The sequence below is a fragment of the Mustelus asterias genome, chromosome 1 (genome assembly GCF_964213995.1).
Source record: "Mustelus asterias chromosome 1, sMusAst1.hap1.1, whole genome shotgun sequence".
Classification (NCBI taxonomy): domain Eukaryota; kingdom Metazoa; phylum Chordata; class Chondrichthyes; order Carcharhiniformes; family Triakidae; genus Mustelus; species Mustelus asterias.
In genome coordinates this window covers 183,864,676-183,874,384 of record NC_135801.1, presented here as the reverse complement: position 1 = coordinate 183,874,384, position 9,709 = coordinate 183,864,676, and the positions used below count along the sequence as shown (strand labels likewise).

General features: G+C 49.0%; 1 protein-coding gene across 1 annotated transcript; it reads right to left on the bottom strand.

Moving 5' to 3' along the window:
* Positions 1–592: 592 nt before the first annotated feature.
* On the bottom strand, positions 593–4,128 carry ap5s1 (adaptor related protein complex 5 subunit sigma 1). The gene is made up of 2 exons (XM_078224123.1): positions 3,901–4,128; positions 593–2,153 (listed from the first exon to the last, which is right to left on the bottom strand). Exons 1-2 carry the CDS (start codon positions 4,080–4,082, stop codon positions 1,727–1,729), a joined length of 609 nt encoding a protein of 202 aa, XP_078080249.1. The 5' UTR covers positions 4,083–4,128; the 3' UTR covers positions 593–1,726.
* Between the last annotated feature and the right edge of the window lie 5,581 nt (positions 4,129–9,709).

Sequence of the window (9,709 nt, the reverse complement as noted above, 5' to 3'; positions counted from 1 at the left end):
AGATGACTATATTCCGTAGAAGCATAGAATCCCTACAGTGCAGGAGGCCATTCGGCCCATCCAGTCTGCACCAGCTCTCTGAGACAGCATCTTATCCAAGCCCTATCCCCACATATTTACTCTGCTGATCCCCCGAACCTACACATCTTGGGACACTAAGAGGCAATTACGTTTTTTAGTTTAGTTTATTTATCAGTGTCACAAGAAGGCTTACATTAACACTGCAATGAAGTTACTGTGAAAATCCCCTAGACACCACATTCTGGCACCTGTTTGGGTACACCGAGGGAGAATTTAGCATAACCAATCAACCTAACCCTCACACATCTTTCGGACTGAGAGAGAAAACTGGAACACCCAGGGGAAACCCACACAGACACAGGGAGAACGTGCAGACTCTACACAGACAATGACCCAAGCTGGGAATCGAACCCAGGTCCCTGGCATTGTGAGGTAGCAATGCTAACCACTGTGCCACCATGCCGCCCGTGAAAGCATTAAAAAAATCCTACTCTCTAATAATCGGTATTGCTTTTACCATCTGAAGCTTCAATCTTAATTGGTTAAAGAAAACCTCCATGGATAGCACAAATTAAATAATCCCATGTCTTTATTAGATTGATTGGCACAACTTACACAGCTGAAGCCACATGTTTCTAACGCCTTTTCCATTAACACTCTGGGCAGTGCAAACTCGCTGGCCAATTCCTTTTCAGAACTCTGAGGTTGTTTTGTGCTGGTTATTAAGTGAACCCAAGACATCATTCTGCTCCCAGTAACACCTTTCCACCCTCGCCACCATCAGAGGCGCACCAGACCCCTCCTCTCCCACCCCAAGGTCAGGAAGCCGCAGCTTGTGAACAACATCAGACCTTTCCTCTCCACTGCACTGCATAACCCTAATAAACACCTTTGTAATGTTTGCAATGCAGACTACACATCGCTCAGGACAACGGGAGCTGGGTAAAGGATATTAATGCCTGGGATGTCCTGACTAAAATTCTTTAGCCTAATGCCACCCAATTTGCAAGTCCAGGCCATTTGCAAATAAATCCCAAGGTAATGCAACCCTTTCAGTTCTTGTTTAAGTATTGAATTTTGGAGATCTGGCTTATGAAAATCTCTGGAAGTCTAGCTTTGGATAAACCTGAAAGCTGACATCTTTTAGCACATACTATCTGAAACATTAATTCTGCTTCTCTCTTCACAGGTGCTGCCAGACCTGCTGAACTTTTACACGGGTTGATTTAATTTCAGAGTTCCAGTATTTGCAGTATTTAGATTTTTGTGTTGGTACACACTGCTTGACATGAGAAAAATGAATAGAAACACCAATTTAAACTTTGTACCTGGCTATTAGGGTTTCACAGTTACAGACTGAACAAAGATAAAATGCATATCCCCTCCCCTGGCCTGCATCCAACAGTCCCTCCCACACTGAGTTAACTGTTTGCAGACACAGCGTAGGTTGGAGCACGGAAATGTGAATTGTATTCAGCTTTCATATATGGGATTCCTGGTCACGACACAGTGACAGTGATTGGAAAGTACAGCGATGTCGATATTGGACACTCACAGGATCTGATGGACCTTCCTTCCACATCACCCCAGACTAAAAGAATTACAAACTGAATCAACTGCACAGAGGCCAGAAACCTTCAGCGGAGAGAGGAAAAATAGCAAGCAGGGAAAAGGGGAGTTGTGGGAGAGACAGCAGCAACTGGCATCATTTAAACATTGAAGCATTCAGCTCTTTCTCCAGAGTCTGGATGAAACAACAGTTAATAAACATCAACTGTCCGTGAGGCAAAAAGGTGTTCAGGATGGCTTCAATCCTGTCCGTCTTAAGGACAAGGTCGTTGCCTTGAATCAGCAGTTTCAAATGCTCCGTGAAGTACTTCACCATCAACCTCAGGGTGTTCTCCGCCAGCATCAGGTTCTCGTACGGGTCACAGATCAAGGCAAAGCCCAGAGAAAGGACTGCCATCCACACCACCGTCGTCTCTTCCGCAAAGATGTCGCCGGCTGGGAGGCAGAACACGCCCAGGTCCGAGTCCTGAAGACTGACAAATTCTTCGGTTACGACAGACCCAAAGTCAGGGAGCGGTTTGTCTGCGGCCTGTCGAGCCAGGATACAAGACGACTTCACTTGCCTAGAAATGTAAACACAGTGGGAGCACACTCACTGATTCTCTGGTTACATTGTCCCATTACACTCCATGTGCAGTCATGTATAAAAGAAAATTTACATTCATCATAGAATCACAGAATACTACAGTGCAGAAGAGGCCATTCGGCCCATCGAGTCTGCACCGATGCATGAAAGGCCCTGACCTGCCCACCTAACCCCACTTGCCAGCACTTGGCCCATAGCCTTGAATGTTATGTTGTGCCAAGTACTCATCCAGGTACTTTTTAAAGGATGTGAGGCATCCCGCCTCCACCGTCCTCCCAGGATGTCCCAGACCGTCACCACCCTCTAGGTAAAAAAGGTTTTCCTCAAATCCCCCACAAACCTCCCACCCCTCACTTTTAACTTGTGTCCCCTCGTAACTGACCCTTCGACTAAGGGGAACAGCTGCTCCCTATCCACCCTGTCAGTGCCCCTCAATCAGGTCACCCCTCAGTCTTCTTTGCTCCAGAGAAAACAACCCATTTATAGAACACCTAACACAATCTCAGGACATGCCAAAGTACTTTGCTTTGGTTCTACCGTAGGAAAGCCAGCAGCTAATTTGTTTGCAAGTTCCCACAAGTAGCAATGTGACAATGACCAGATAACTTGTTTTTGAGTTATTGACACAAGGATAAATATTGGCCAGGACACAAGGGATAACTGCCCTGCTTTCTGCTAGTGCCCTGGGATCATTTACATCCCACTGGGAGGCAGATAAGGGTCTCAGTTTAACGTCTCATCTGAAAGACAGCACCAATCACAGAATTGTTACTGCACAGGAGGCCATTCAGCCCATCATGTCTGCACTACCTCACTGAATGAGCAATTCACTTAGTGCCATTCTCCTGCCTTTCCCCTGTGACCCCTGCACATTCTTCCTTTTCAGATAACAGTCTAATTCCTTTCCGAGTACCTCGATTGAGCCTCAGTGCTGCACTGGGGGCGTCAGTCTAGATTTTTGCCCTCAGGTCTATGGAGTGGGCCATGACACCTGGAACTTTCTAACTTAGATTCCCAGAAAAGTCAATGCCCCATATTCGAACAGAGTGGCTCAGCCGCCCTATCACCTTCTTCTCTCTCCAAGCCAACACTCCACTCCTTCCTCACCCCTCAGCTCCTGGGGACCCTCCTTGCCCAACACCCTCAACTCCCACTTACTATGTCCCCCTGGAGGGACATGCCCAATTTGCCCCTCCCACCCTCATCTTCCTCACCCCTCCCCCTCATTCCCCCCACTCCCCCCCATCCCCTCATCCTCAATCCCCTTAAATTCCCCCACTCCCCCTCAATTCCCTCACTCCCCTTATCCTCAATCCCCCACAATTCCCCCTCAATTCCCCTACTCCCCCTCAATTCCCCCACTCCCCCTCATTCCCCTATTCCCCTCAATCCGCCCACTCCCCCTCAATTCCCCCACTCCCCCTCATTCCCCTATTCCCCTCAATCCGCCCACTCCCCCTCAATTCCCCCACTCCCCTTCATCCACAGTCCCCCCACTACTCCTCATCCTCAATCCCTCACTCCCCTCATCCTCAATCCCCAACTTCCCCCAATCCCCTCATCTTCAATCCCCCCACTCCCCCTCATCCCCAATCCCCCCACTCCTCCTCATCCCCAATCCCCCTCAATCCCCCCACTCCCCCTCATCCTCAATCCCCTCCATTCCCCCCCCCCCCCCCAATCCCCCCACTCTCCTTATCCTCACTGCCCCTCCCCCCCACTACCTGGCCACGGCCGCCAGTTGCTCCTTGCCGCGGAGTCTCTGCCGCTGATGGCGGTGCCCGGCCTCGGTGGGACTCTCCTCTGCCCCGGGCCCCTGCAGCCGCTCGGCGGCGAAGATGCGGGAGTATATCGGGCGGCACAGCTCCCCGGGGCCGAGTGAGAGCACCAGCATGCCCCGCACCATGATGGCGGCGGGTGGGTCAGGGGCCGAGCACCAGCATGCCCCGCACCATGATGGCGGCGGGAGGGGCAAGGGGGAGAGCCCGGGGCAGCCTGGGAGCTGGAGTCCTCCCCCAGAGTGCCGGGCCCCACGGCATCCTGGGAGATGTCGTTCCTGGGGGACTTCATTAAACTACATAACCCAGGGTACTATGGCATCCTGGGACATTTAGTTCCGGAGGGAGCGCCATTAAACTACGTTAGCCAGGCCTCTCCAGGACAGCAGCAGCTCCCCCTGTGGCGGCGCCGGGGAGAGGCAGGCTGGTGGGAGAGTCAGCAGCAGACATTCCAACTGATAGGACAATAAGCCTTGACAAAATGGGCAAAGGAACTCTGGTCTATAAAAGGTTGTAGATAAAGGAAAGAGGGAAGCACAAAAGTTGGAATCTTGGAAATATTGAGAACTCCAAGAAGGTCCAGGGGGACCAATATCCTGGCAGGAAGGTTGGCTAAGGCTACTGGGGAGAGTTTGAACTAGATAGGTTGGGGGAAGGGGATCAAAATGAGGTGACTGAGAGTGAGGAAGGTAGCTCGCAAACAGAGAAGGGTTATAGGCAGTGCAAGAGGGCGGATGGACAGGGAATAGAGAAGGGGAGAGCTCAGACCAAAGGATTGAGATGTGTTTACTTTAATGCCAGGAGTATAGTGAATAAAGGGGATGAGCTCAGAGCGTGGATCGATGCCTGGAAGTGTGATGTGGTGGCCATTACGGAGACTTGGATGTCTCAGGGACAGGGCTGGATACTCCAGGTGCCGGGATTCAGATGTTTCAGGAAGGACAGGAGGGAGGCAAGAGAGGGGGTGGAGTGGCACTGCTGATCAGGGATAGTGTCACAGCTGTAGAGAAGGTGTATGCTGTGGAGGGATTGTCCACCGAGTCTCTGTGGGTGGAAGTTCAGAGTGGGAAGGGACCGGTCACTTTGCTGTGAGTTTTCTATAGGCCGCCAAATAGTAACAGGGAGGTAGAGGAGCAGATAGGGAAACAGATCCTGGAGAGTTGCAGTAATAGCAGAGTTGTTGTGATGGGAGACTTTAATTTCCCAAACATAGATTGGAATATCCCTCGGGTAAGGGGATTGGATGGGGAAGAGTTTGTTAGGTGTGTTCAGGAGGGTTTCCTGACACAGCATGTGGACAAGCCTACAAGAGGAGAGGCTGTACTTGATCTGATACTGACCAATGAACCTGGACAGGTGTCAGATCTCTCAGTGAGAGAGCATCTTGGGGATAGCGATCATAACTCTATCTCCTTTAGGCTTGCATTGGAAAAAGAGAGGACCAGGCAAGCTAGGAAAGTGTTTGTAAGGGGAAATATGAAGACATTAGACAGCAAATTAGAGGAGTAAATTGGAAGGAGGTATTCTCGGGGAAATGTACTGAAGAGAGTTGGCAGTTTTTCAAGGAATGTCTGTCTAGAGTTCTACAGGACAATGTTCCGAGCAGACAGGGAGGTGTTGGTCGGTTAAAGGAACCATGGTGCCCGAAAGCTGTGCGGGACCTAGTCGAGAAGAAAAGGAAAGCGCACAAAAGGCTCAGAGAGCTTGGCGAAGACAGGGATTTAGAAGAGTATACGGCTTGTAGGAAGGGACTAAAGAAGGAAATTAGGAGAGCCAGAAGGGGTCACGAGAAGGCCCTGGCAGGTAGGATTAAGGAGAACAGTAAGGCGTTCTATAAATATGTGAAGAGTAAAAGGATGAGACATGACGGAATACGGCCTATAAAAGGTGAAAGCGGGAAAGTCTGTACGGAACCAGTAGAAATGGCAGAGGTGCTCAATGAGTATTTTGCCTCGGTTTTCACAGAGGAGAAGGACCTGGGTGGATGTATTGCAGGCGTGCGGTGGACTGAAAGGATTGAGTATGTGGACTTTAAGAAAGAGGTTGTGCTGGAATCTTTGAATGGCATCAAGATAGATAAGTCGCCGGGTCCAGATGGGATGTACCCCAGGTTACTGTGGGAGGCGAGGGAGGAGATTGCAGAGCCTCTGGCGATGATCTTTGCGTCGTCGATGGAGACAGGAGAGGTGCCGGACGATTGGAGGATTGCGGATGTGGTTCCTATTTTCAAGAAGGGGAATAGGGATAGCCCAGGTAATTACCGACCGGTGAGTCTAACCTCAGTGGTTGGTAAACTGATGGAGAAGATCCTGAGAGACAGGATATATGAGCATTTAGAGAGGTTTAGTATGCTCAAGAATACTCAGCATGGCTTTGTCAAGGGCAGATCGTGCCTTACGAGCCTGGTGGAGTTTTCGAAAATGTGACTAAACACATTGACAAAGGGAAGGCGGTAAATGTGGTTTACACGGATTTTAGCAAGGCGTTCGATAAGGTCCCCCATGCAAGGCTTCTAGAAAAGGTGAGAGGGCATGGGATCCAAGGGGCTGCTGCCCGGTGGATCCAGAACTGGCTTGCCCAAAGGAGGCAGAGAGTGGGTATAGATGGGTCTTTTTCTAAATGGAGGTCGGTCACCAGTGGTGTGCCCCAGGGAACTGTTCTGGGACCCTTGCTGTTTATCATTTTCATAAATGACCTGGATGAGGAAGCGGAGGGATGGGTTGGTAAGTTTGCCGACGACACGAAGGTTAGTGGGGATGTGGATAGTCTGGAGGGATGTCGGAAGTTACAGAGGGACATAGATAGGATGCAAGACTGGGCGGACAAGTGGCAGATGGACTTCAACCCAGATAAATGCGTCGTGGTCCATTTTGGTAGGTCAAATGGGATGAAGGAGTACAATATAAAGGGAAAGACTCTTAGTACTGTAGAGGATCAGAAGGACCTTGGGGTCCGGGTCCATAGGACTCTAAAATCGGCCCCGCAGGTGGAGGAGGTGGTTAAGAAGGCGTATGGTGTGCTGGCCTTTATCAATCGAGGGATTGAGTTTAGGAGTCCGGGGATAATGATGCAGTTATATAAGAGCCTCATCAGACCCCACTTGGAGTACTGTGCTCAGTTCTGGTCGCCTCACTATAGGAAGGATGTGGAAAAGATTGAAAGGGTGCAGAGGAGATTTACAAGGATGTTGCCTGGATTGAGTGGCATGCCTTATGAGGATAGGCTGAGGGAGCTCGGTCTTTTCTCCTTGGAGAGACGAAGGATGAGAGGAGACCTCATAGAGGTGTATAAGATGTTGAGAGGCATAGATCGGGTGGACTCTCAGAGGCTTTTTCCCAAGGTGGAAATGTCTGCTACGAGAGGACACAGGTTTAAGGTGCTGGGGGGTAGGTACAGGGGAGATGTTAGGGGTAAGTTTTTCACACAGAGGGTGGTGGGCGAGTGGAATCGACTGCCGTCAGTGGTGGTGGAGGCGAACTCAATAGGGTATTTTAAGAGACTCCTGGATGAGTACATGGAGCTTAATAGGATGGAGGGCTATAGGTAGGTCTCGAAGGTAGGGATATGTTCGGCACAACTTGTGGGCCGAAGGGCCTGTTTGTGCTATAGGTTTTCTATGTTCTATGTTATGGAACTTCAGAAAGACACAGCCACATTGGTGGAATGGGCAAACAAGTGGCAGATAAACTCTAATGCAGATAGATTTGTAGAAATTCATTTTGGTATGGGGAATACAGAGAGACAATATAAAAAAGCGTGCATAGCGGGGAGCAAGGTTTAGGGCAGGTTGAGTGGGTGGTTAAAGAAACACACAGCGTTAATAGGGAGGAGATGATGCCTGGTTTACCAGGATGTTTCCCGGTATGGAGGGCATTAGTTATGAGGAGAGGTTGGAGAAACTTGGTTTGTTCTCACTGGAACGACGGAGGTTGAGGGGAGACCTGATAGAAGTCTACAAGATTATGAGGGGTATGGACAGAGTGGATAGTCAGAAGCTTTTTCCCAGGGTGGAAGAGTCAATTACTAGGGGGGCATAGGTTTAAGGTGCGAGGGGCAAGGTTTAAAGGAGATGTACGAGGCATGTTTTTTACACAGAGGGTGATGGGTGCCTGGAACTCGCTGCCGGGGGAGGTAGTGGACGCAGATACAATAATGACATTTAAGGGGCGTATTGACAAATACATGAATAGGATGAGAATAGAGGGATAGAGGAGATTTACCAGGATGTTGCCTGGTATGGTGGGAAGGTCTTATGAGGAAAGGCTGAGGGACTTGAGGCTGTTTTCGTTAGAGAGAAGGAGGTTAAGAGGTGACTTAATAGAGGCATACAAGATGATCAGAGGATTAGATAGGGTGGACAGTGAGAGCCTTTTTCCTCAGATGGTGATGGCTAGCACGAGGGGACATAGCTTTAAATTGAGGGGTGATAGATATAGGACAGATGTCAGAGGTAGGTTCTTTACTCAGAGAGCAGTAAGGGCGTGGAATGCCCTGCCTGCAACAGTAGTGGACTTGCCAACATCAAGGGCATTTAAATGGTCATTGGATAAACATATGGATGATATTGGAATAGTGTAGGTTAGATGGGCTTTAGATTGGTTTCACTGGTCGGCGCAACATCGAGGGCCGAAGGGCCTGTACTGCGCTGTAATGTTCTATGTTCTATGATATGGTCTCCGGAAGGGTAAGGGGTTTTAGTTCAGTCGGGCAGCATGGTTGGTGCAGGCTTAGAGAGCCGAAGGGCCTGTTCCTGTGCTGTAATTTTCTTTGTTGTTTGTTCTTCGTAGAGTTTTTAAAAGTTTATTTATTTATTATTCATTTGTGGGATATGGGCGTCACTGGCTGGCTGGCATTTATTGCCCATCCCTCGCTTTCTTTTAATAGAATGGCATGTTAGGCCATTTCAGAGGGCAGTTGAGAAACAACCACATTGCTGTGGCTCTGGAGTCACATGTAGCCCAGACCAGGTAAGGACGGCAGATTTCCTTCCCTGAAGGACATTAGTGACCCTGATGGGTTTTTCTGACAATTGACAATGGTTTCACAATTATCAGTAGATTCTTAATTCCAGACATTTTTATTGAATTCAATTTCCACCATCTGTCGTGGTGGGATTCGAACCCAGGTTCCCAAACATTTGTGGATTAATAATCTAGCGATAATACCAGGACATTCGATTCCCTGCTTGGGTCACTGTTTGTGGAGTTTGCATGTTCTCCCCGTGTCTGCATAGGTTTCCACCGGGTGCTCCGGTTTCCTCCCACAGTCAGAAAGACGGGCTGGTTAGGTGCATTGCCGTGCTAAATTCTCCCTCAATGTACCCGAACAGGCGCCAGAGTGTGGCAAGTAGGGGATTTTCAACTGCACAAATGGAAGTTAATGTTCATTAGTGTCACAAGTAGCCTTACATTAACACTAATTGTGACACTAATAATTTGATTTGATTTATTATTGTCACATGTATTCACACTGAAAAGTATTGTTTCTTCTGAGCTATACAGACCAAGCATACCGTTCATAGAGAAGGAAACAAGAGAGTGCAGAATGTAGTGTTACAATCATAGCTAGGGTGTGAAGAAAGATCAATTTAATGCAAGGCAGGTCCATTCAAAAGTCTCATGGCAGCAGGGAAGAAGCTGTTCTTGAGTCAGTTGGTACGTGACCTCAGACTTTTGTATCTTTTTCCCAAAGGAAGAAGGTGGAAGAGGGAATGTCCGGGGTTCGTGGGGTCCTTAATTATGCTGGCTGCTTTGCC